The sequence below is a fragment of the Rattus norvegicus genome, chromosome 9 (assembly GCF_021556685.1).
Source record: "Rattus norvegicus strain SHRSP/BbbUtx chromosome 9, alternate assembly SHRSP_T2T, whole genome shotgun sequence".
In the NCBI taxonomy this organism is placed as follows: Eukaryota; Metazoa; Chordata; class Mammalia; order Rodentia; family Muridae; genus Rattus; species Rattus norvegicus.
Genome location: NC_141542.1, coordinates 53,830,187 through 53,855,522, shown reverse-complemented (window position 1 = coordinate 53,855,522; position 25,336 = coordinate 53,830,187). Strand labels below are relative to the sequence as shown.

At 47.4% G+C, this 25,336-nt stretch overlaps 1 protein-coding gene across 6 annotated transcripts; it reads left to right on the top strand.

The window, feature by feature from the left end:
- Nucleotides 1-1,025: 1,025 nt before the first annotated feature.
- Nucleotides 1,026-24,558, top strand: Lman2l (lectin, mannose-binding 2-like). 6 transcript variants are annotated; one of them, XM_087565152.1, is made up of 9 exons: nt 1,026-1,239; nt 2,613-2,702; nt 6,013-6,130; nt 6,886-6,968; nt 18,277-18,309; nt 19,286-19,447; nt 19,527-19,641; nt 22,837-22,956; nt 23,278-24,558. In XM_087565152.1, the coding sequence occupies exons 3-9, from the start codon at nt 6,121-6,123 to the stop codon at nt 23,418-23,420; spliced, it is 666 nt and encodes a 221-aa protein (XP_087421278.1). In that variant the 5' UTR covers nt 1,026-1,239; nt 2,613-2,702; nt 6,013-6,120; the 3' UTR covers nt 23,421-24,558. The 6 variants fall into 6 exon arrangements, with proteins under 6 accessions (XP_087421278.1, XP_087421277.1, XP_087421279.1 ...); XM_087565151.1 differs by having other exon boundaries at nt 2,613-2,731; XM_087565153.1 differs by lacking the exon at nt 18,277-18,309.
- Nucleotides 24,559-25,336: the final 778 nt, after the last annotated feature.

The following is a 25,336-nucleotide window of genomic DNA, read 5'->3' as shown; positions in this document are numbered from 1 at the left end:
CTCAATACTGGGCAATTTGGCTACAGCAGAGGGACAGGGACAGATGTTGAGAGCTTCATGTGTCCACGTCCTAAGGATGATGGCAAACCATTAGAGGGTTGACTGATAACTAGATGAAGCATGTTGGAAGATGGTTGTGGTGGCTTGAAGGAGGCTATAGGAGGAAAATGGATTGTGTGTTTTCAATTTTTCCACACCTTGACAAATATTTAATTTCTATAAGTGTCATCATGTGATGTTGGTTGACAGTGCTCATCAACCTAGCAGGTAACCCCGGCTGTCCTTTATATGTTTTATAATTTGCCAGCTGTTTGCTTGTTTATTTGGTTTGGTTTGGCTGTTTGTTTGAGAGACAAGGTTTCTCTGAGTAGCCTTGGCTATCCTGGAACTTTCTCTGTAGACCAGGCTAGCCTCGAACTCAAGAGATTAACATACCTTTGCCTCCAAGCATTGGGATTCAATCCATGGACCACCACCACCCAGGAGCCAGCCGTTTCATTTTAACGACTTACTTAGGTCACTCCCTAACTCACTGTGTTGGGTTTGAACTCCCCACCTTCCTGCCTCTGTCTCCAGAGTGCCGGGATGACCTAATGCTCCCTGACATTGTAAGTCCAGTTCTTTACCAACACAACTAGTCTTCAGTTCCTTCCACTCATTTTATTTGTGGATTTGTCTATTTTTCTTTTTACTTATATGCCCTCTTGACTGCTAGCTTGGAGGTCAGGTAGGTTCAAATGACAGTGACGATCGGGAAAAAAAAATGTTTTATCGCTTTAAATTTACTATAGAACGCAGAAACAAAGTAAGATTCACCATTACTAGCAGGCCTGGTGAAGCCTGGTTCAAAAGCAGAGTGTCTGGACATTCGGCAACGCCCCTTGCCTGGGTTGGCAAGGCAACTGCTACTAGCCAGCCAATCGGTGGGATACTCACCTGCGGGGGCGGGGACTCTCCAGGAACCAATGGGAGGTCGGGCCGGTGGTTCCGCAGGCCAATGGGTTGGGCCACGGGGCGGGCTTTTTGATGAAGGGCCGGCGGTGGGAAAGATGGCGGCGGCTCCAAGACCCTCCTGGTGGCAGCGGTGGCGGCGGCGCGCGTGGGCTCGGGACGGGGCCAGGCTTTTGCTCTTTCTCCTTCTGTTGGGGTCTGGGTCTGGGCCGGGGCCGCTGCATGTCAGGGCGGGTCAAGCGGTGGAATACTTGAAACGGGAGCACTCGCTGTCGAAGCCCTACCAGGGTGAGGCGCCCGGGGTGAGGTGGTCGCGCAGGGAGGGCTTGGGGACCTAGCCGGGATTGAGTTCGGGGGTCGTAGTCACCGGGTGGGAGGGGGCGCCCCGAGGATCTCCGCTCCTTTGAAGAGCCACAGGTCCCAAGGACAGGGGTCCGCCCCCCACCTCCGCCCCTTTCCGAGCGCTAGAAGTTTCTAGTAGGTCTGAGTAGGGCTCTCAGATGTCACCAGTGTCAGGCTTGGAGGAAGGGGTGTTTGGAGTTGGACAGAAATATGGGGAGAGAGAACTGAGAAAAACGAGGGATGGTTGAGGACCATTAGTGATGAGCCTGTGTCCGGGATGGAGCGGTGGCTGCTCTGGAAATAAAAACATGAGAAAGAACCCTGGTAGAACTCGGTCGGATTGAGACAGGAGTGGGGGAAAAAAGTCTGTTTGCTGGTTAGAACACCTGCTCCTGCCCAGGCCGCGAGCCCTGATGATGAAAGAGGCTGGTTAGCATTGCTCTCTTCAGGGATTTCTAGGTCTCTAAGCACAGCTCTGTGTCAGAAAATTGACATAGTTGTCTACAAAGAAGAGAAATTAGTGTAGCTGTAGCTTAATACAAGTTTGTTTTTCTCGGGGAGCTGTGGATAGGGGTGCAGGAAATAAGAATTCAAACTGCAGAAAGCTATGCACTGTTATTAGGATGTCCTTGTTTCACATGTTGTGCATAGTACCTCCTTAGTGTTGGTCCCTGCTGATACTTAGATGTTAAATGAGTTTTTCACCCTGGAGATACTTAGGCTAAGGGACTTGGGGACAATCGACTTCACACTTGAAAGATTGGTTTTTAAAAGAATATGATTAAGCTCATGGGCTTTTCAGGATCATTTTCTTTTGATATAAATGACAAAATTCTTGCTAAAGTTCACCTACACATATAGGTCTCAACTATTGTTACTGTGACAGCCCAAGGGTACATTGGAATCTTCTAAAGCTGAAGGACTTAGCTAAAGGAAGTTTGGTGTGACGGCAGGCACCTGGGGTTCCAGGAATTCAGGAGGCTGAGGCAGAATATTGAGACCCCCCAACCCCCATTTCAGAAAGAAAAAAAAGGGTTGGGGATTTGGCTCAGTGGTAGAGCGCTTGCCTAGCAAGCGCAAGGTCCTGGGTTTGGTCCCCAGCTCCGGAAAAAACAAAAAACAAAAAACAAACAAACAACAAAAAAACAGAAAGAAAAAAAAACCATTTATTCATGAAGACTAGAGGAAAGATAATGGCTCCAGTTTTTTTGTTTGTTTGTTTGTTTTGTTTTGTTTTTTTGTTGTTTTTTTTAGGGGGCGGAGTCTGACTTTGTGAACCAATTGATGGTAAATATAAGCTGATATTTCTCTCCCCATAGGTGTGGGAACAAGCAGTTCTTCGCTGTGGAACCTGATGGGCAACGCCATGGTGATGACGCAGTATATCCGCCTCACTCCAGATATGCAAAGTAAACAGGGTGCCTTGTGGAACCGGGTGGTAAGAGGCTTCCTGTGCTAGGACCCTCAGTGTCCTAAAAAGTCCAGAATAACTTCGACGTTATTTTGTCTTTTCCCAGTGTCCCATCTTCTAAAGATATTAAAAGTCTTTAGAGGGCTGGAGAGGTGACTCAGTAGTTAAGACCATTGTCTGCTCTTCTGGAGACCTGGGTTCAATTCCCAGCACCCACAAGGTGGCTCACAACTATCTGCAACTCCAGTTCCAGGTCATTCAGCTCCCACACACAACATACATGCAGGCAGAACACCAATGCATATAAAGTTAAAAATAAATAAATCGTTAAAAAGAAACTAAAAGTCTTTACAGATAACGGTGAACTTCATAATATAGAAATCAGATATTTCTCAATTGCCCTATAGTTAGAACAAATCATTCATTTTCTCCTTACCCTGAAATACCACACTTTGGAGTTTAATAGCTTAAATCTTACTTAATTACTTTGTTAGACAGAAAACTTTTGGCTTTTTGCTGTTATTGTTATATATTTATTTCTTAGCATGTAACCTAGGCTGTTCTTGAACTTAATAGCCCAGGCTACCCTCAAACCTATGATCCTTCTGCCTTACCTCTCTACTCTGGATATGGTGCTATACATCTGTAGTTCAAATTACTTGGGGGTCTAAGGTAGGGGGATCAGTTAAGCCCAGAAACTCAGTGGCAGCCTGGGCTACATAGTGGGACAGACACTGCTGGTAGACACTTAAGTGAGTATTAAAAAGGATTCCAAAGTGCATTTGTCCCACCCATAATCCTAGTGGCTTTCCCTTGTTTTAGTCAAGAGTTTGTTTCTGCTTCGTATGAAAGTCACTTTGAGCCATGACAGTCATTTTGCTTGTCCTCTGGACCCTTTCTAGCTTCCTCCTCTTCCTCGAGGAATGATGGCAGGAAGGAGCACCTGGCACTGCTGCACTGTGACTGCAGGTGTCAGGTTCCCGGTCCTTGCTGACCGTGCACAACCAGGTCACTGTCAGGGATGACTTTGCCATCCTTGGTGTTTTTTTCTCCTGGACTCCTGTGAATGAGGGTGCGAAAATCTTACACTTTACTGTGGTTTTTCTCATTAGCTGTAGATGCTTTGAGCCGATCTCATAAAAGGGACTGTGTCTCTTCCCTGTTCATTTCTTTCTATCCAAGAGTTGTAAAGGAACCTAGGCTGTAGTACTGAGCTCAGTGTGGGTCGTGGGAGAAGATAACTGATGGATCTAAGTCCAGCTTGGAGAGCTCTGGGCAGATCTCCACCTGTAATACCTGCTTAACTTACCAATCTGAGTCCTCAGAGTATAACCAGATGGGGCATGAAAGACTACAGTTTGCTACAGTGGGTATGGAAATGCATGCTGTTCTTACACACATACACGTCTGGTTTTACTGAAGGGCTCTTGTGGGTTATTGAATGATACATGGCTTAATACCTTAATATAAGAGTCTCCGATACCGGGGTTGGGGATTTAGCTCAGCGGTAGGGCGCTTGCCTAGCAAGTGCAAAGCCCTGGGTTCGGTCCCCAGCTCAAAAAAAAAAAAAAAAAAAAAAAAAAGTCTCCGATACCTATGTTCTCAACAGAATGAACCAAGGAACTGTTTTAAGATGCATGGTTTGAGCAAGCACTTCTCAGATTTGGCTTCCACTGGAGTTATGTCTGGGGTCTACTCCAGGATGCTGATTGAGTTAGAATAGGGCACAACTTACTCATTAGGTTTCTTTCCTATTTTTCTTTTCTCTTTCTTTTTCTCTTTCTTGGAGCAGTTTGTTCACCATACTCTCTTTTCTTTCTTTTTTGTTCCTCTTTTGTTTCTTTTTGTTTTTTTTTGCAACAGGCTGTCTCGGTGTAGCCATGGCTGTCCTAGAACGTGCTCTGTAGAGACCAGGCTGGCTTTGAACTCAGAGATCTACCTGCCCCTGCCTCTCTAATGCTGAGATTAAACGTGTGAGCCACCACTATTGATTTAGCTATTGGGATTTCAAACATGCAGTGAAATTTCAGAGCCACTCTTAAAAATTACCATGAGCCAAAAAAAAAAAAAAAAAATCACCAGGAGCAAAACCGTATAGATGATACCCATGGTCAAGAATTAGCTGCAACTACCTGTTGACTTAGTGTGGGCTTCTTGGGCCTGCCCTTTTTGCAGGGCCATTGTACTACCTGCCGTCTACAGGACAGCTTTGAGCTTGTCCTGAAAGCTAAATGTAACAGCAGCGAGATAACTCAACATGGAAAGACAGAATAGAGCAGACTGTTGGAGACACCAGGGCTCCCTGCTAAGTGAGAAAGCGTCCACCCCCTTTCCACTGTGACTCTCTACTCCTAACACCAGGTCTTTTGGCTGATGTCCCAGAAATTAAAAACGAAAAACTGAACATGATGAAGCAGTGTGTTGCTCAAGGCCCAGAACAATCTATTTGGAAAGCCTTTGGCAGAGCCCAGCCAACCCTTCCTTTCTTTCTTCACAGCAGAGTTTAACTGGATGCCTCCCCAGACTACTCACCCCGTTTCTCCTGGAAACACTACAACTATGTCACACACTTAGCCAGCCTCTCATCACCTCCCTTTTTATAAGATTTTGGCATACAATTACAAAACTCAGAAGTCTGAATGACACCTCTCTCCTAATATCCCCAGCCCCAAGAGGCTGTCCCAGAAGAAGCTAGTGTTTGCCTCTGGCACATTTATCCTTCCTAGCCATGGCACAAAGGTTGGGGGACGTAACTTACTCTACTCTTCTGTTCTCCTGGGAACTCAGGCTTGCCCCTCAGCTTGGCTGAATTCCAGCTTTAGCTAATTAGAGTTCTTCAATAACATCTGCTAATTATCTCCGGAAACCTCTGTGTAGGACTTAGCTTTCTTTATTTTTATTTTTTTAAACAAATGAGATTTTGACTTTTCTTGGAAGCCCCACTTTTTAGAGTCTTTCTGTCAGAAAAATAACCTTAAGTTGCAAACAGGTATTAGTTCAATCACCTTTATCCAGTTGTACTTCCGGGTAGATGAAGGATCACAGCAAATTGATGTGCCTTTTCCAGATTCCTGTTTCTGCCGGAAGATGAGAAGATAATTGGGTGGTTTGTCTGCCTCTTATACAGAGTCCCTTAAACAGTTGAGTGACCCTGCCTCTAGTTTTTTGACAGAGTACTTTCCAAGTCTCAGATTTCATTTTAGCTTTGAGTGTGTTACCAAAGCCGCTTTCTAAGTCTAGACCACTTCTGAGGGTTTTATGGGCTTCTGGTTGATGTTCCTGTCTTACACCTGTCTTCCTCATATCAGCCATGTTTCCTGAAAGACTGGGAACTGCAGGTGCACTTCAAGATCCACGGCCAAGGGAAGAAGAATCTGCATGGAGACGGCTTGGCAATCTGGTACACAAAGGACCGAATGCAGCCAGGTATTAGGGACCCTGGGTTGCACCCACATGGGTGTAGCAGGCCTATTTATTCCTGTCTCCTCTTTTTGAGACAGGCCTTTCCTTCAAGTTTTCCCTCTCCCGTGGTATCTGTGAATGAATATTAACCTATTGTAGAGTAGGGTCTGAGTCCTAAGCAGTCTGAACTTGGCTCATCCTTGGGTGAGTCCTTGCTTGTTGATTCCTCCTGGGTTTTCCTGTGAAGTCTGGCCACTGGCTGGCTGAATGCACTCTCCCGGAACACTGGAGGCTGGTGTGCTAGTTTCTTCTGGGCACATATGCACTTACAGATCTCAGCACGAGTCAAGAGAGAATTCTCTGTTGTCCTTGCTGCTGTTGGAGCCGGTGCTCCAAGTAGATGGCAGGCTGAACCTGATTTGACCTGGTCTCTTGCAAGAGGTAGAACTTGGGAATTCAGTTCTCTCTTGGGGGCATAATTGTCACCAAGTGTTTGTGAAGCAGGATTCTGTAGATAGGGGAGCCTTAGCAACCTGTTTGGAGTAGAGTGCTAACAAGGTTAAAGTAGCCTCCCCTTTTCCTGCCTTAGCAGCAAGCTTCCATACCTGCTCATGGACCCGGATGTAGGTCCCTTGCTGGGTGCTTTCATGTGTGTGTACTCATCTCAGGAAATACCTGGAGCTGTTTGAATATCACCCTGTGCTCTGCCGTGTAAGATCCTCTCCCTTTGTCTGCTCTTGGCTGTATGTCATTGTTCATCATCTGTTCTCTCTCTCTAGGGCCTGTGTTTGGAAACATGGACAAATTTGTGGGGCTGGGGGTGTTTGTAGACACCTATCCCAATGAGGAGAAGCAGCACGAGGTAATGGCAAGTGTCAGAGCTAGGGCATGTCTACTGACCATAGCCCTTCCCCTAGGAGCAGAGTACAGGAGGGAATGTGAGAGACAGTGAGGTTCCCATTGACCTTCAGAGGATGATGTTCTTGGCAGTTTTCTTTTTTCTTTTTTCTTTTTCTTTTCCTAGAGAGAAAATCTCTGCCTCTGGGATTTTAGCTTCTTAGATTTGGTAACAAAAGCAGAAATGACAAAAAGAAGCACAGGGAAACTGGGCTTCACCAAAAGGAAGAACCTGGGGCTGGAGAGCTGGCTCGGCAGTTAAAAGCACCAGGCCTTATAGAGGACCCAGGTTCAGTTCCTGTACCCACATGGTGGCTCACAACTGTCCATAACTACTTATGGACACTGGGTGCTCTCCTTCAGGGACAGCTGTTGGTCACACTGGGTGTTTTCCTGTTGTGCCAGCAGCTTCTCATGCATTGCTGTAAGGCAGCCTCTGGGGTTGAGTGGTGCTGTCTTGGCTTCTGGGTTGAGGCCAGAGCAAGGGGAAAGATGGGTGCTCCAGACTTGAAGCATCACTGTGGACTCTCCTACCACTTGCCCTGCGTTGCCAGCATCTTTATCTTCTCCAGCAGCAGTTCCCATCTCTTACAAGAAAGGGTTGAGTAACAGAAGTTGATGAAACTGATACACTTATTTATAATAATAAGGCCTCACTATGTAGCCCAGGCTGGCCTGGAGTTACCTGAGCTCTTCGTCCTCAGCCTTCTGAGTCCTAGGCTTGTGAATGGGGCCACCGTACCTGCCTCAGATCTAAGCATCCTGATGGAGCCCAGTGTCTAGACAGTGCAGAGACATTAACTATCTCTGAGGTTCTTCAGTACTGCCTTCTACTGGCAAGGACTGTATCCTCCTTTCCTGTGGCGCTGCCCTGAGGTGGTCGAAAGCTGCTGACAAGCTGTCCTGGGTACCCTTCAGAAGGCAGGGCTGGGTTGGGGATGGAGACCACTCACTCCCCACAAAGACTTATCAGAAACACATGCAAAATGTGACAGTGACTACTGTGTGTACCACACTCAGATGTGGCAGTCAGAATCTCCCGAGGTCACTTTTAGAGGAGCTGGAAAAGTGAGACCTGGGTTAGGTGAGTAACCTTCTGTTGTGGATCAGTTAGAACTGTGTCTCTGTTTCCTCTGGCTCCTTGTTGTTTTAGGCCCATCAGACCCTTGCTAGATGCCGGGGCAAGACCAGCATCACCTCTGTGTTCTGTAGTGTGAAGATTTCTGGAGACTCTGGGGGTCCTTTGAGAGGACACAGTGGGCTGTCCTTGGTGGGGCAGCAGTAATGGAGCCTTTCTCCAGGACAAGGCATTTAAATTGAAGTCTGAAGGATAAGGAGCCAGTGGTCCATGGAGAGGGAAGGCATGTACTAAGGCATTCTGGGAAGGGACAGGGAAGATAGGAAGTACAGATCTTCATACAGAGGCTAGGAGAAAGGCAGCCAACGCCTCGCTGTGTCCCACATTGCATGAGCTTCAGTGTTCCTGTTTGTTTGCATCCCTCTTAGGCACACTAGCCACACTGAGGCTGTGTGCCCGAGTGCTTGTTAGTTGGGCTGTTAGATCATTTACAGTGTGACTCCTCTTTCCCAGTGAATGAACAGACTAGAGAAGCTGTGTTGTTCAAGGCCACAGCCTTTGTAGGGTCTCCCTGTCCTGAAGCTTACCCTTTTGGTGCTAGAATCCATTCACTCATTCCCTGTCCATTGATTTCTTTCTAGAGAGAAGAGACATTAGGTATTTTCGTATATGTGATTTCAAGTTCTTTGAGCTTCTGTTTAGTCCACTCCCAACCAACTGGGGCCGTCTCAGAGGATAAGCTCAGATGTACTTTCTCAATGGTGTGGTTTACTCTGCTTACTCATACAAGGGTGCAGGGCATTGTTTGTTATTTACTTGTAGCAACTCTTTGTTTCAACTGTTAGCGTCTTTGCCCTGTGAGTAAGACTGAAGAGCAGAAGGAAGTCTGCAGAGCTGAGTGGGGTCACACAGGTCACAGAGCTGGCTCTAGAATCTCTGCCTCTGGGACTTCAGCTTCTTAGATTTGGTAACAAAAGCAGAAATGACAAAAAGAAGCACAGGGAAACTGGACTTCACCAGAAGGAAGAACCTGGGGCTGGAGAGCTGGCTCAGCAGTTAAAAGCACCAGGCCTTATAGAGGACCCAGGTTCAGTTCCTGTACCCACATGGTGGCTCACAACTGTCCATAACTACTTATGCAGCTTGTGCCCTCTTCTGACATCTGTTGGATGCATGTGGTGCACAGACATGCATGCAGGAAGACCACGCAGATACCTACATTTCTCTTTTTCTTTTTTGGTTTTTCAAGACAGGGTTTCTATGTGTAGCCCTGGCTATCCTGGAACTCACTTTGCAGACTAGGCTGTCTTCTTCTAACTCAGAGATCTGCCTGCCTCTGTCTCCCATGCACCACTATGCTCAGCTCTAAAATTAATTTTTTTTTTTTGGTTCTTTTTTTCGGAGCTGGGGACTGAACCCAGGGCCTTGTGCTTCCTAGGCAAGTGCTCTAACCACTGAGCTAAATCCCCAACCCCTAAAATTAATTTTTTAAAGTAATAATCTAAGTGCTTCAAAGCATACTGTCAGGAGTAGGGCTGGTGTTGTCTCTCAGAAGAGTATTTGCCTCATGTGCACAAGAGCCCAACACTGGGCATACCAAGAAAGTAGGATCACCTGTAGAGTGGAGGAAAATCTATCCAAACCTTAGTAGAAATCCATTGCTTGCTATATAAAGAACGGCCAACTACAAGTTAATAAAAGACAAGCCAATACAATAATAGGCACGTGGGCTGAGTAGAGTTTATGTGAAGAAGATAAATGGATGGCCAATTAACATGAACCGATGTTCTACGTCATTAACTTAGAGAATCACAGATGAGACCACAGTGAAATCCTCACAGCAACAGAGCACAAGTTCAGAGATGTGGCGGTCATTTGGAACCCACTGATACTTGTGGGGATGTAAAATGATACAGTTGGAAAGCAGGCATTTCTTCTGACTGCTAAAGAGATTCTCTAATCCGGTGAATCCACTTGTGTATGTGTAGCCGAGGGAAATAAAAGTTTGTATGAAAGGCTTGTACATTGTGCCCAGAGGGTCATAAGAGAGTCATGCTTATCTCGTGAGCTTGTACCTATGAAATATGGTCAGATCTATAGAGATAAGGTAGACAGGAGTTGTCCAGAGCTGGGACTCTCAAATAGGGAGGTGAAGGGTAACTGCCAGTGAGCACAGAGTTAGGGAGTGGTTAAAAATGTTCTGATGGGGGCTGGAGAGATGGCTCAGCGGTTAAGAGCACCCGACTGCTCTTCCAGAGGTCATGAGTTCAATTCCCAGCAACCACATGGTGGCTCATAACCATCTGTAAAGAGATCCGATGCCCTCTTCTGGTGTATCTGAAGACAGCTACAGTGTACTTATATATAATAAATGAATAAATCTTAAAAAAAAAAATGTTCTGATGTTGGGGTTGGGGATTTAGCTCAGTGGTAGAGCGCTTGCCTAGCAAGTGCAAGGCCCTGGGTTCGGTCCCCAGCTCCGAAAAAGAAAAGAAAAAAAAATGTTCTGATGTTATGATAATCACTTTAATTATCACATACCGGAACCCACTTTGGGTGGATCAAGTGGTACATGGACGATATCTCTTTGTTGCTGCTGATTTAGACGTGGTTGAAAGATGAGTCCATAGGCTTTTGGCCCTAGGAGCCCGTCCACTGAAGGCCATGTTTTTCCTGTGAACCCAGATGTTGGTGAACACTTGGAGGAACTTGGTAGTACAGATGTCTTTGTTCAGTTGAAGCCAGAGTCTAGTGGCAAGGAACTTTCAGAATGACCACACAGAAGAGCAAAGCTGTTGCAGGCTAGGCCGTCGTTTTGTCTGTGACACATTTGATCTTCACGCATGGGAGGGAGAGGCAGCCAAGAGTGAGGGGAACAGCTCCCCAGTCTGCCTTGATCAGGTGAGCCTGGACGTTGTGGTCCAGGCTCTCTCCTTATATATTGGTTTCCTCCTTTTAACTGGAAGAAAATGAACTCTAATTTCTTAAAAAACACATTTCAAGTTGAGGAAATAGTGATAGAACTCATGTCCAGAAAGTGGAGAGCTCAGTCCCTAACATACCCACACACATGAACACCACAGACCTACACACATGTGCACACTTTGTGTTCCCTTAGTCCTTTTCTTGATAAACTAATCTCACTTGGTATTTTTATTTCTGGCCTATGTCTCTTTCTGTCTCTGTCTCCCCTTTCCCCTCTCCTCCCCTCTCCCCTCTCCCCTCTCTCTTCTCCCCCCTCCCCTCTCCCCCTCCCCCCTCTCCCCTCTCCCCTCCCCTCTCTCTGAGACAGGGTTTCTCCATGTAGCCCTAGCTGTCCTGGAATTTGCTCTGTAGACCAGGTTGACCTCTAACTTAGAGATCCGTCTGCCTCTGCCTTCTGAGGCGTGTTCTACCACCGTCTAGGGAAATCTTGTTCAAAGAACTCTGACTTCTTAAGTTTTCTTGTTGTAACACTTAGACGGGACTCCTTTTTTAAAAGTTTCTTAGATAATGATGATGCCCAAGTGTATAAGCATCATTTGGGGACCTGGTTTTCCCATAACCTTTGAGGAGCCAAGAGAGGAGGTCAGAGTCACCTAGCAGGAGACTGATGGGTTTGGCGCTCATACAGTCATGTGTCTCAGCTTTGATTATTGCCTGCTCTGAGGAGCATGACTTCTGCTCAGGTACTTGGGGTCCTTTCTGTTCCTGCATGAAGGGCTAGCTGAAGAGCATTGTAGGGCCTGTAGGGCCTACAAAAGGGACAGGTGCAGCCAGAGGCTGTGGCAAGCACTGCATCCCCTATCTGAGGGCTCACGTGTACTTCTCAGGAGGAGGCCCCCTCCTAGCAGCACCTAGTGGAGGAGCCATTTGTTCTGTTACCACGGAGCAGGAAAAAAGACGAATGTGTATAGGCCTCTTTTTACAAAGAAAATGTCATCCCATTCAGCAACTGTCTAAAGACATAACTACGAGACTGGGAGCCTAAGAGCATGAATGTCAGATTCAGATTCTGATAAAAGTCTCAGATCTATAGATTGGTAATCCGTTACTGATCTACTGATACTACCCAGGCTGGTATCAAACTTCTGGTCCTAGGTGCTCTTCCTGCCTCAGCCTCTTGAGTAGCTGGGATTATAGTCGTGTGTCACTGTGCCCCCAGCCTGTGTCCTTTATGTCCTGGCATAACCGCACTTGCTCACATGGGAGCATTTTCTTCTCCTCAGCTAGTGAAGAGTAATTGTTAAACGTTGCCTCCTTAGTCAAATACCTGTGTGTTTTTCCTAAAAAAGCAAGGTCTGTTCCCAGCTTAGTGGTCAAAACAGAGGAGTTATAAATGGTGAGTTCACTGCTGCTAGTCTTCAGGCCTCACTCGGGTGTCCTTAGTGCTCCTCTGAGTCCTTTAGCAGAAGAAAACCCAAGGCCCATGGACATTTGTTGAGCCATTAGAGCATGTGTTCTCATTTATTTTGTGTATGGCGGAGTGCATACGTGTAGAGATCAGAGGACAGTTGTTAGAATTGGTTCTCTCCTTCCACCCTGTGGGTCCCAGGGCTCAAACTCTAGTTGTCAGGCTTGGCAGCAAGCTCCTTTCCCCATTGAGCCATATCGCTGCCTACTCTTAGTCTTTAATCTGGAACCATCCTCAGATGTCAGATGTCTTTGTGCTTTAGAGTTCCTAAGCATGCTGTTTACATACCTGACTTTTTTTTTTTTAAGGATTTTAAAATGGATGGGGTCTTACTTTGTATCTTGGTCTGTAACTGTGGCAGTCCTGGGGTCATAGGTACCCACCATACTTGCTGAGACTTCCTTCAAGAATATGATGGGTTACTAGTGTCACACACACTACGACTGAGACAAGGCTCTGGAGCTCAGCCACTTGGTTTCATGCCTTAAGTACATTCCTGAATACCAATGTTCTCTCCTACCACGAGGACACTGGCTCAAAGGTGCCTGTCACCAAGTGAGTTTGACCTCCAGGACCCAAAAGGTGAAAGGAGAGAAGAAGCAGCTCCCTCCAGTTGTCCTCTGCCCTCTTCCTGCTAAGTAAATAAATGAAGTGATTCCGTAAGGAAGATGGTGTTGCTGGCTCACAGGACTGAGAGGACTGAAAACATGACCTCTTAAACGCCACCGCTGTTACTCACCCTTCTAGATTGATTGGCAGCCAGCTTGACAGTAGCTGCTGTGTAGCCTTCTCTTGTCTCTCCTCTCCTCTCCCCACCCCGTGCTTCCCATCGCAGAGTTTTGGGAGCACAGCTCGGCAGTTCGTAGCAGGCTTAGGTTGGGAAGCACTGCCCTGGAAGAGTGGCTATCTTGTGCCAGTTGATGAACTTGGAGATCTGGCACTACAGGCTTTCCACCCAAGATTCTGAACCGAGAAGTGACTTTCCCTGTTTGCTAAGAATATTCAAGTGTGCTTTATTTTAGGAAGTTAGACACTTCTTCACCTTCTGGTATCTCGGTGTCATAGATGACCTTTTCATTGCATTTGAACATATTTAAAGTGCAACTTTTTAAAAAGAGGAAGAGACTGAGCCTATTAATTCCCAAATGTTTCTAGACAATTTCCTGGTCTATGTGAGCCAAGGAGATTACTCCCCTAGATCATGCATGTTTGGCTTTGAACAACATTTAATGTAAAAATTCATTTATTCAACTGTTAATTGACTGTAGTTTTGTTGACTTCCTCCTGAATGACAGGCACTGTGCCAAGTTGTCCACCCATCTCTTCTTCCCATGGTTAACCCTGTAACCTCTACACAGCATCTCCACGTATTCCAATAAGGATATGACGTAGAGGTCACACATTGCGAAGGTGTGCAGCTGTGGTAGTGTGGGATGATTAGGACCCAGCCTCAGCTTCCAGAGGCAGACCCTCCATGCGCTTTTCTGTTAGGCATCCACCCTATGTGCTTTGGACCTGTACACTCTTAGAATCCACAACACCAAAAGTTCATGAGTATCTTTTTGGGGGTATGTTAGGGGAGACAGGGAGTTAGCCTAGAGTTTTCTATGTAACCAAGGATGACTGTGGACTGTGGCATATGCAGTCATGCTCAGTTTTATGTGGGGTTGAGCACCCAACCCAAGGCCTTGTGCATGCCAGGCAAGCATCCTACCATCTAAGCTACACTCCAGCTCCCCTACCATCTCTCTCTAAAGCAGAAGTTGACTTATTAAGAAAAGTGAGGAAACTCCCAAGAGTGGGAAAGGTCCAAAGAGTAGGAGGATCCTGAGAGTGGGAGGGTCCTGAGAATGGGAGGGTCCTGAGAGTGGGAGGGTCCTGAGAATGGGAGGGTCCTGAGAGTGGGGTGGTCCTGAGAGTGGGAGGGGTCCAAGGAAGAATCCTGAGTATCTTGTTAATGAGCAAATGCTTCAGAGCATCTTTTAAAAAAAAAAATATGAGTGGTTCCAGTGGTACAAGGTTTGGAAGCTTTTCCTGTGCTATAGTCAGTATTCACTTGGACAATAGGTGGGAATTCCTTATTTTGGGGACTCTGAAATCAGGCATGAGACGCCCGCCTTGCCATAGCGTGAGCTGCTGAAGCTACAGATGGAAGCGATGGAGTCATGGGCTCAGTGTCACTTCGTGCGTCACAGTCTTCCTGGATGTAGCTCAGTGTTTCCATAGCAGGCAGGAAACCCTAGGTTTGATCCCTAGCCTGCTGTGGACTTGGCAAAGGCAGCGTTCTATTCCTAGCACCTCGGAAGTGCAGGTAGAGAATTCAGTCACCCTTGGATACACGGTCTGATGACGCCAGGGCTGCACAAATGCCTCAGAGAAACAAAACCAAGAGTGAACCCCAGCCCCATTCTAGACTGCTGCGAAATTCCCTGACTGGAGTACCCTCATGTGTACACAGATGAAAGGCTCCTCCAGGGCAACTTGGACACAGCTTCCTGCCTGACTTTTGCTGTCACACCAGCCTTAGGAAGAGTTGGGTAGCCTTGCCAAAGGATTGCTGTCCTAAGCATTCTAAAATTCTAAGTTAATCGTGTGATTGGAAGTGATGAATAAGGCGAATCTAGGGGTCATCAGAGGACCCTAGGGCACTTTTTAATCCCTTCCTTTCCTTAATTGTTCACTGAAGTAACAAGCTTTCTCAGAACCCATTTCTGAGAATTACCTAATAATACGCTAGCAATTACCTTGCTCTAAATGACAGTTGCATAAGAGTAACTTTATGGTGGCTTAATCATCCACTGATGGACTACATGGCCCTCGGGGTCCTGTAGCACATAGGTTATGCTGGTGATTCACAACTGCTGGGAAGCTCCTGGGGGGTGGAGGGGCTCCCCTACCTTGGTCCATGAGGCTGACGTGCCCTGACATGCTCTGCCTTGCCTCCCACCAGTCTCTTTCTTACATCCGTCCTTCTGACCACCTGGGCCCCACCCAGAGCACAGTTCTCTCACCGGCTGCTAGTGCCTCTTTTTTTCCAGAGCAGTTATTGCTGGTGGAATATTTCCCACTGGACCATAGCATTTCAAACAGTACTGACTCTTAGCATAGTTGGCTTTACTGAGGAGGAGAGGAGTGCATGCTTTGGGAGCCCCTCCCCCACACTCCTATGAACTGGGCTGAGCTGAGCATGTGAGGCTTCTCTCAGGGCTGGTGGCTGAGAGCTGTGGAGATCTGCTGAGGCAAAGCTAAAGAGCCTCAAGCTTGGCCAGTGACTTTCTAAGCTTGTGCTGCCGCGCTCCCACGGAGACTTTCCCTGTTGTAGGTCAGAGTGACAACAGTTATTTGGGATGTATGTCCGTGAGGCTCAATTAGAGGGCAAATGATCCCTTTGGATTAGAGTTAATTTTATGGTCTCGTACAGTAGAGTTTTTGTCTTCTGGGCAAGAGCTGTATCTTGAGACCTGAGCAGTACAAGTGTCCTAGTCAGGGTTCCTATTTCCACACAAACATCATGACTAAGAAGCAAGTTGGGGACAAAGGGTTATTCAGCTTACAGTTCCTTGTTGCTGTTCATCACCAAAGAAAGTCAGGACTGGAACTCAAGCAGGTCAGGAAGCAGGAGCTGATGTAGAGGCCATGGAGGGATGTTACTTACTGGCTTGCTTCCCCTGGCTTGCTCAGCTTGCTTTCTTATAGAACCCAGGGTCTCATAAAGGGTATGTCTACAACTGAGGCTCCTTTTCTGTGATAACTCTAGCTTGTGTCAAGTTGACACACAAAACCAGCCAGTACAATTGACCCCTTGTGAACTTGACACACAAACATCACTATTAAGCCTCAACTCTTACTTTCTTATTGATCCCCAAAATCTAAATAACTTTAGAAGTCCCATAGTCTTTACATATTAAAATTTCAATCCCTTTAAAATATCTAATATATTTTAAAGTTCAAAGTCTTTTTACAATGCAAAGTCTCTTAACTGTGGGCTCCACTAAAATACTTTCTTACTTTAAGGGAGAAAATTATCAGGGCAGAGTCACAATCAAAAGCAAAATCAAACTAACTGTTCAATGTCTGGGATCCACTTACGATCTTCTAGGCTCCTCCAAGGCCTTGAGTCACTTCTCCAGCTCTGCCCTTTGTAGCACACACCTTGTCTTCTAGGCTCCAGATGCCTGTTCTCCACTGCTGCTGCTGCTCTTGGTGGTCATCTCATGGTACTGGCGTCTCCAAAATGCTGCTGTCTTCCATTGCAACTAGGCTTCACCAATATAGCCTCTCACAGGCTCTCTTCATGGTGCCAGGCCTCAAGTCCTCTGCATGATCCCTTCAGTCCTGGGCCATCAACTGCAACTGAGGCTGCACCTTCACCAGTGGCCTTCCATGGCCTCTCACAGTGCCCAGCCTCAGCTGCTCTTCATGACCCCTTCAAAACCAGTACCACCTGGGTGACTCTCACACATTACCAAGCCACAGCACGAGGCACAACCTTGGCTATCTCTGGAACACAGCCTCTTTGTGCTCTGAGAAAGCACTTTCCAGATGATTTCACCTCAGTGATGCTGGTCTCTTCTTAATTACCACTAATTTCTTAGCTCCAGCTGACCAGCATCAATAGTCACGGTAACTCAAAGGTTTGCTTTAGTAGTTCTGGTATCTTGTTAATCACTGATTCTTCTTCCCCAGCTAACCAAAACCACAGAATCTTCACAATCAAAACAACATGGCCCTGATAAGAGTCTTTAATCTTCCCTCTGAAATTTCACAAGCCAGGCCTCCATCTTCTGCACTGTTCTCAACATTATCTTCGAAGCTCCTACAGAAGCTCTTAACATCCCAATAGCTCTTCTAGCTCAAAGTTCCAAAGTCCTTCCACAGTCCGCCCCAAAACATGGTCAGGTTGTCATAGGAATACCCCACTATGTTGGTACCAATTTGTCTTAGTCAGGTTTTCTATTCCTGCACAAACATCATGACCAAGAAGCAAGTTGGGGAGGAAAGGGTTATTCAGCTTACACTTCCACACTGCTGTTCATCACCAAAGGAAGTCAGGACTGGAACTCAAGCAGGTCAGGAAGCAGGAGCTGATGCAGAGGCCATGGAGGGAAGTTTCTTACTGGATTGCTTCCCCTGGCTTGCTCAGCTTTCTTTTAGAACCCAAGACCACCAGCCCAGGGACGGCACCACCAACAATGAACTGGGTCCTCCCACCTTGTCCAGTAGTTGAGAAAGTGCCTTACAGCTGGGTCTCGTGAAGGCATTTCCACAACTGAGGCGCCTTTTCTGTGATAACTCCAGCTTGTGTCAAGTTGACACACAAAACCAGCCAGTACAACAAGACATCTCAAATTTGGAAGAGTTGACTTTTTTTCTGGTTTTGTTTGGTTTCTCTTTCCCCTCTGTGCTGTAGGCATACAGTGGTCTGGGAGACATAACCCAGTTGTGTTCGGGTAATGCAAGATGTTTTGTTTCACAAAGCTGCTGAAAGCCCCAGGTCCCTCCCTCCATGCAGTAGAGAGGTCTTTGTAGTATGCTCCTTGAGAGTCTGATATCAGGTAGCCGGACAGCCTCACAGCAGTGTGCAGGCACCTGGGCAGGTACTTTGTATATATAGTGAGAGCTTCAAGAGTTTGCTGGGAGCCCTTTGTGGACCCTGAAATTCTGTGTGAGGATTTTGGCTGCTAATTCGTCTACCACAGCAGGGTCATAGCTCTCCCAAGGCTGTCTCTTTCTGACTGGGTCTCCTGTGTTCTGTGTTCTGTGTCCTATCTTGTTTTGTACTAACCTGCTGGACCCACTCAGGCCCAGAAGAGGCGCTATTCCCCAGGAGTTCAGGTACTGGGCTCTTGACTCACTGTGCTCACCCCTGATTTTCACCATCCAGCTGACGTTTCTGGCTGCTCAGAGTCCATGTGGCTGTTGTCTCAGGAGTTCTGAGTATTTGGTCTTGACTGCATTTCTACCTTGCATGTTGACTGTCTGGAACAGTGTGGAGCTTGTCCAAGAAGCGCATGCCTCATCTTCCCTTCCCCCTTCATCACTCAACCTCTCTGCATTGACTTGCACTGGGATCATTCTGGAATGGTTAGCTCACCAGTTTAGAGGAGGAATTGCTTACACCGCTCTGTGGAGAGAAGGCATCTCTTAAGTAGTGGGAACCCAAGTAGGTAACATGGACATTTTTAAGTTTTCCTACATGTGAAACATTGCCCTCTCACTGTTGGTATCTTTGGGGGAGGTTATGTGCGGATGCTGGACGTCTTGACTAAGAACAGTGGCTGTGGCTAGAGAAGCCCCCCAGAGCCTGTCCTAGCAGTGCTTTCTGGAATCAGTTAACATCAAATACTGGCAGGATTTTAGGGTCAGAAAGGAGCTATCCAGACTAGAAAGATTCCCTGACCACTCAAACGTATTTTTGAGAATGCCTGCTGTGTGCCAAACACTTCACTTGGGCAGAGGGCTAGGGCTGAAGTGGAGACCTGGGCGATGATTTTCCTTTTTTTCAAGCAGCAGCTGGGGAGAAAAGTAGCTATCCATGTGGAAGAGACTTGCTTTGCAGTACCAAACAGTGATCGCTGGGAGTAGAGTGGACCCCAGCATCCTGCAGGGCCACTTCAGGTCTACCCTGGTCTGGAGAGTGTGGACTAACATCAAGTGTGGAGTCCGTGCTCCCTGAGTCCATGCGCCCTGTGCATGATCATCTGTATGTGGGTCCTGTTGGGGGTGGGCTGCTTAAGATGAGGCAGGGGGTTCAGTAGTGCAGGCAGTGCTGAGTCTTCTTCCTGTCTGCTCTCTGCTCCCTGTGTTCCAGCGGGTATTCCCCTACATCTCAGCCATGGTGAACAACGGCTCCCTCAGCTATGATCATGAGCGGGACGGGCGGCCCACGGAGCTGGGGGGCTGCACAGCCATTGTCCGAAATATCCGTTATGACACCTTCCTTGTGATTCGCTATGTCAAGAGGCATCTGACGGTGAGTCCCGTCTTGGAGCAGCTGGTGGTGTGTCCTGCCTCTGCTCCGGTGGCTGACCCTGGTCTCTGCTCTGCTTCAGATAATGATGGACATCGATGGCCGACATGAGTGGAGGGACTGCATCGAGATGCCTGGGGTGCGGCTCCCCCGGGGCTATTACTTCGGCACATCCTCCATCACTGGGGATCTCTCTGGTACTGCACTGCTCTTTCTTCCTGAGCCTCAGTTGACCCCTTTTGTCAGGACCCCAGACTTGGTGAGGCCCTTCAGAGGACAGCTAGATAGAGAGCTGTGGGAAGCCACTCAGATGGTTTAGGAATGCTGCACACTTCTGTTGAATCTGTCAAAGTTCCACCCAGGCTCCTTTGGGACAGCTGTATCCTGAGCTGCCCTCCAGCAGTGTGCGCGCCTGTCTGCCCAGCTCTCCGGCCTGTGCCCCTCTCCCGGCTCTGGCTGCTGTGCCTAGCTTCCCTTCTTGAAGCTGCTCCCTGACTCTGTCACCCCCTCTTAACCAACCCCAACCCCAACCCCGAACCCTCTCCCTCTCTCTCTCTCTGTTCAGATGTTTGAATGAAGTTTGTGTACAAGTCTGCTAGCCATCTGCCTCCTCCTGGTACTATAATGCTGCTCTTGGTACTATAAATGTCTACTGTGCCATCTGCACTGGTCCACGCTGGAGAGAGCCTTGCCCTGGCTCTGTTCTGACCTGTGGTGTCTGCTTCCCCCTATGCACAGTGCACTGTCTTCGTCCTCCTCTGGCTGGGCCGAGTTCACCAGCACTGCAGCTCCTTACTTCTGTGGCTGACATACAGCACCACACTTAGTTTTGGCCTAGGCAGCCAATTTTTAAAAATTTATAAACTTCTAACCTGTAGAAGTCTAGTTTTGTTGTGGTCATTAATGTTGGCTTTTTGTTTGTTGGTTTATTCACATTTTAGTTATTTTAGTTTTGAGACAGTCTTGCTTTGTACCCATGCCCTGAGCTAGTGATGTAGCCTGCCTCAACCTTATATGTGCTGGAATTATAGCCACGCACCACCACACCCCGCATTGTCTGGTTTGTTTGTTTGGGTTTTGTGTGTGTGTGTGTGTGTGTGTGTTTTTTAATTCAAGAACTCCTTGAGAAAGCTCAGCTAGCTCTCATCTGATCCAGGCTCTGATGTCTACACTGTAGAACATTAGTTCTGAAAGAAAGAAGAACAGAAAGGCAAGAGAAAGGAGGAGGAGGAGGCCAAGGTAGGGGGGTCTCCGAGTTTGAGGCCAGCATGGTCAACATAATGGGTTCTAGGACAGCCAGGGCTATATAGACCTGCCTAAAGGAAGGAAGAAAAGAAAGAGGAGCCTAACAGTCAGGACAGTCTGAGCTACAGAGTGACACCGTCTCAAAAAAGAAAGGAAATAAAGGGAAGGTCAGTTTTCTGCATAGCTTCTTTGATATTTTTTTTTTAAAGATTTATTTTATTTATTATATATAAGTACACTGTAGCTGTCTTAAGATACACCAGAAGAGGGCATCAGATCTCTTTACAGATGGTTGTGAGCCACCATGTGGTTGCTGGGAATTGAACTCATGACCTCTGGAAGAGCAGTCGGGTGCTCTTAACTGCTGAGCCATCTCTCCAGCCCTTCTTTGATATTTTATTTGTTTCTTTGTTTTACTTTGTATTGTGATAGGGTCTATGCAGCCCAGGCTGGCCTAGAACTTGCTGTGTAGTCCAGGCTAGCCTCGAACCTCTGGTTCTTTCTGTCTTGGCCTCCCATGTGCTGAGATTACGTGCATGATACTGTGCCTGGCCTACCCTGGCTTTTTATCCTGTCCTGTAGTTTAAACTTAGTTCCAACAGCACAAACATTTTCTAGACAAAGGTTGAAGATTGTGTCAGACCAAGGAGCTGTGGATATGCTCTGATAACAAACACACTCAAAAATTGGCCTCTGGCAACTGCTGTCCTCAAAGGAAGTAAGTCAGTCCCCACTGAAGGGAGCAGAGCTTCATCAAGAGTGAGCTGACACTTGGGTTGGGGATTTAGCTCAGTGGTAGAGCGCTTGCCTAGGAAGCGCAAGGCCCTGGGTTCGGTCCCCAGCTCCGGAAAAAAAGAACCAAAAAAAAAAAAAAAAAAAAAAAAAAAAGAGTGAGCTGACACTACTTCTGCAGCAGGAAACCTTACAAGCCTAGAGATCGGAACAGCCTGAAGGCCATTTAGTCTCAGCTTTCAGCAGACAGGAGTGGTGAATCTCTAAGTTCTAGAACAACACGGGCTACATAAAAAGACCCTGTCTCAAACTAACAAAATTTTAAAAAGCCCAAACCCAACAAGAACAAAAACTTTAAAAAAGAGGAGTTAGTAGAGCGCTTGCCTAGCAAGCGCAAGGCCCTGGGTTCGGTCCCCAGCTCCAAAAAAAAAAAAAAAAAAAAAAAGAGGAGTTAGGCACAGGGGCTCACACCTATAATCCTAGCATTAACAAGATCGAGACTAGAAAGTCACAGGCTTGAGGCCAGCAGCCCATGCTACCTACTGAGAGCCTGTCTCATAAAACCAACCAGACAAGGAGACGCGTGTGTACATGTGTATGCAGGTGCCTGCATAGGCCAGAAGAGGATGCCAGGTCCCCTGGAGCTTGAGCTACATGGGATGGGAGTCATGGGATATGTGCTGGGAACTGAACTCTGGCCCTCAGCAAACACTCTTAACCACTGACCATCTATCACCCTAGCCCTAATTATTTTTAGTATTATCTTTAATTAATTCTATAAGCAATGCATAGTTACCAGTAGAATACATAGACTATCTCCAATTCTTTATTCTTTTAGATAAGGAAATTATGAAGCTTTAACTTTTAAAGAAGTTTGGGTTTTGCTGTTGATGCTGTTGAGTTTAGTGTATTGCCCTGGCTCACCTGCGTCTGTGTTGTCCAAGTGCCTTGAGTTTGCACCAGTCCTCCTGTCTCTGCCTTGCAGTGCTAGAAGTACAGGCTTGTGCCACTACACTTGGCTTTTTTCTTTTTTAATTAAGTGCAGGCATACACCATCAGAGGGTCTCACAGGACACTTTGATTGACTATGTAATTTCCTTAGCTAATCCTCACTTCCCCTGTACCCTGTCTTCTTGCTCCTCCTGCAGATCTTCCCTCCCCCAGGTTGTCCCTCCCTTGCACTTGTGTATTTAAATCTACATTCTGCTTATGAGAGAAAACATGCTTGCTGTATTTGTGCCCCCATTACCATGCCTTGGTTCCACCTCCCTTCTGTTAGTTTCCATACTTTCCTGAGAGGTCTTCTTCCACTGCTGTCATGGGGTAGAGAGGCTTATATCAGAGCCTTGACGCAAGATAGAGCTGCAGAAGCCCTCTTGTTGAGGGCAAGGGAGTAACCCTTTGTTCTCCTTTAGATAACCATGATGTCATTTCCCTGAAGTTGTTTGAGCTGACTGGAGTAAGGACCCCAGAAGAAGAAAAGCTACATCGAGACGTGTTCCTGCCCTCAGTGGACAATCTGAAGCTGCCGGAGAGTGAGTGTGGGATTCTGGGAAGTGGCCTGTGCTCGGGGAGGAGGTTGCAGTGTCTGTAGAGTCTGGGACAACTGGCACCTGCAGCTGTCAGTCCTTCTGTGCTCCTGTGAGGCACAAGGAATGCCTGCACTGCCTCCCATCTGTTCTCTTACAGGCAAGGCAGCAGTAGGTGGGCTGCTGCTCCATTTTTAAGTTGAGCCACCTGGAAAGAGGGAGGTCAGGGGTCTGGGTCCTCAGAAGTGGACATCAGAAATTAGGGACTGTTGGCCCACTGTAGGGTGGGCTCCGCATTCCTTACTGTTGTTGTTTTTACTTCCTCAGTGACAGAACCACCAACGCCCCTGAGTGGGCTGGCTCTCTTCCTTATTGTATTTTTCTCCTTGGTGTTTTCCGTATTCGCCATTGTCATTGGGATCATACTCTACAACAAATGGCAGGACCACAGCCGGAAACGCTTCTACTGAGCCCACTGCTGTCAGCCCCTCCACAGCCATGAGGTGTGGGTGTGAGCACACAGCCTGTTGTTCAGGGACCCTGCATCCTCATGGTCGTACACGGGGACATCTCACTGGCCCAGGCTACCACCCTCGGGGCCAAGCAGCTGTGGTGTGCCTTTCCTTGGAGTCCTTCCACTTAGGGGTGAAGAGACATGGATGGAGCACTATCTATTGTGATGCCTACACTACAGAATGAGGCCGGCAGCCCAGGCGCAGACTGGATACAGCAGGCCTCCCACTGCATTTTAAAATTACCAAGTAGAAAACCAGAACTTATACCCTCTGGAAACTCGCTTACTAGATTTTGCGTTTGCTCACACCTCTTTCTACTTCAGGAACTCCTTGGCAACCTGGATGGAGACTCTCCCGCACCTGCCTGTCTCCCTCCACTCACCATCCTCTTTATCTACATCCTCAGCTAGGGAAGCAGCCTGCTGCTTACATCAGGCAGCCCTGTGTTTCCTGCAATAGCTCATTGCTTCAGCCTCTTCTCTGCTGGGTGGACCTTGTTTCTGAATGTTGCTGGGTCTTCAGCTTCCTTGCCAGCCCTTCAGGCCTTTGGATGGTTTGGCTAAACGTTGTTACAAATCGAGAGATGCGTGGACAATTCACAGATGTGAGGTTAACTGTGAAATCATCCCGGTCCAGGCGTGCCTCAGAGCTATTGGCTGCATCTGACCATGTGGAGTTTCTCGACTTGCTGGACCCTGCTTAGTCGCATGCTTTGTGTTTGTCCTGATTCTTGGGATCCTGCTTTGAATGTTGGAAGTGAAATGCAGCTTTCTTCTTATTCCCTGGACTTGGACACACCCCTGAGACATTTGGCCTCTCAATGAGAAGAAACAGTTGGTGATCTCACGTTACAAATCTCTGAGAGCGAAAGCCCTTCATCCTCTGTGCCTGGAAAAGCTCTGGTCATCGAGCAGCAGCACAGCTTGAGTGGCCTTGTGTGTCACCTACTACACTGCCTTATTCTACGAGTGTCACATGCTGCTCACCTATCCGCCCTGTGGTTAAATTGGTTACAGGCTAGTCTCCATGGAGGGCCTGACACAGTTCTCTGTAGCCTGAGGAAAAGTCTTCATAAAGTAGCCGATGGAACCAATCATGAGTTCTGGCTCAGTGGCCTTCTTGTAGGGTGGGCTTGGTTGGGAGGTTCCAGCCTTTCTCCTGAGCCCCAGGTGTGTCACCTCTTATCCTGTCCCCGCTGGATGGTTGGGGAAACCCTCACCCCATCCCTCACCCTATCCATCCATAGACTAGGAGGAGGGGTCATTTGGTTGCAGGGGAGAGTTCATTTTCTCAGCCCCGTCTTAATTAATCAGGATAGTCTGTGTTGTCTTTATGCAGGAGAAAAATAGATGGGGTGCAGAAAGCCTCACACCAGCCCCCAGTAGCAGAATAGCAAGGGGAAGCCAGGGACAACTGGGACAGAGAGGTTGGCCCTAGTATCAGAGTACTGAAAGGTAATTGCAGTTTTTGTCTGTTTTGAGCTCAAAGGGAGCTTGGGTGAATCCTGTAGTAGAGGACCTGGGTGGCCTGTTGAGAGGACTCTCAGCCATGGGACTGAAAGGATTTGCTCACAGGAAAAGAGAGAGTGAGTCAGGTTAGTGTGACTACTGCTCGTAAGCGCCTTGATGCTTTGGAAGAAGGCCGGAAGATAGGCTCTACAGTTCCCGCATTGCCTGGGAACTAAACTTTTCCCCTTTGAGAAACGTGTAGAAGAAAACCGCCCATGCTAGGTGGTGGTGGCACACACCCTTAATCCCAGCACTTAGAGGCAAAGGCCAGTGGGTCTCTGAGTTTGAGGCCAGCCTAGTCTATGGAGCAAGTTCCAGGATAGACAGAATGACACAGAGAGACCCTGACTTGAAAAATTAAAA

What these genes read in the sequence shown, in the direction of transcription:
- Lman2l (XM_087565151.1), top strand. Translation starts at nt 1,050, where the DNA reads ATGGCGGCGGCTCCAAGACCCTCCTGGTGGCAGCGGTGGCGGCGGCGC. An exon ending in AAAGGACCGAATGCAGCCAG is followed by an intron (nt 6,131 to 6,885) that starts GTATTAGGGACC and finishes CTCTCTCTCTAG; the next exon opens with GGCCTGTGTTTGGAAACATG. An exon ending in CATCACTGGGGATCTCTCTG is followed by an intron (nt 19,642 to 22,836) that starts GTACTGCACTGC and finishes GTTCTCCTTTAG; the next exon opens with ATAACCATGATGTCATTTCC.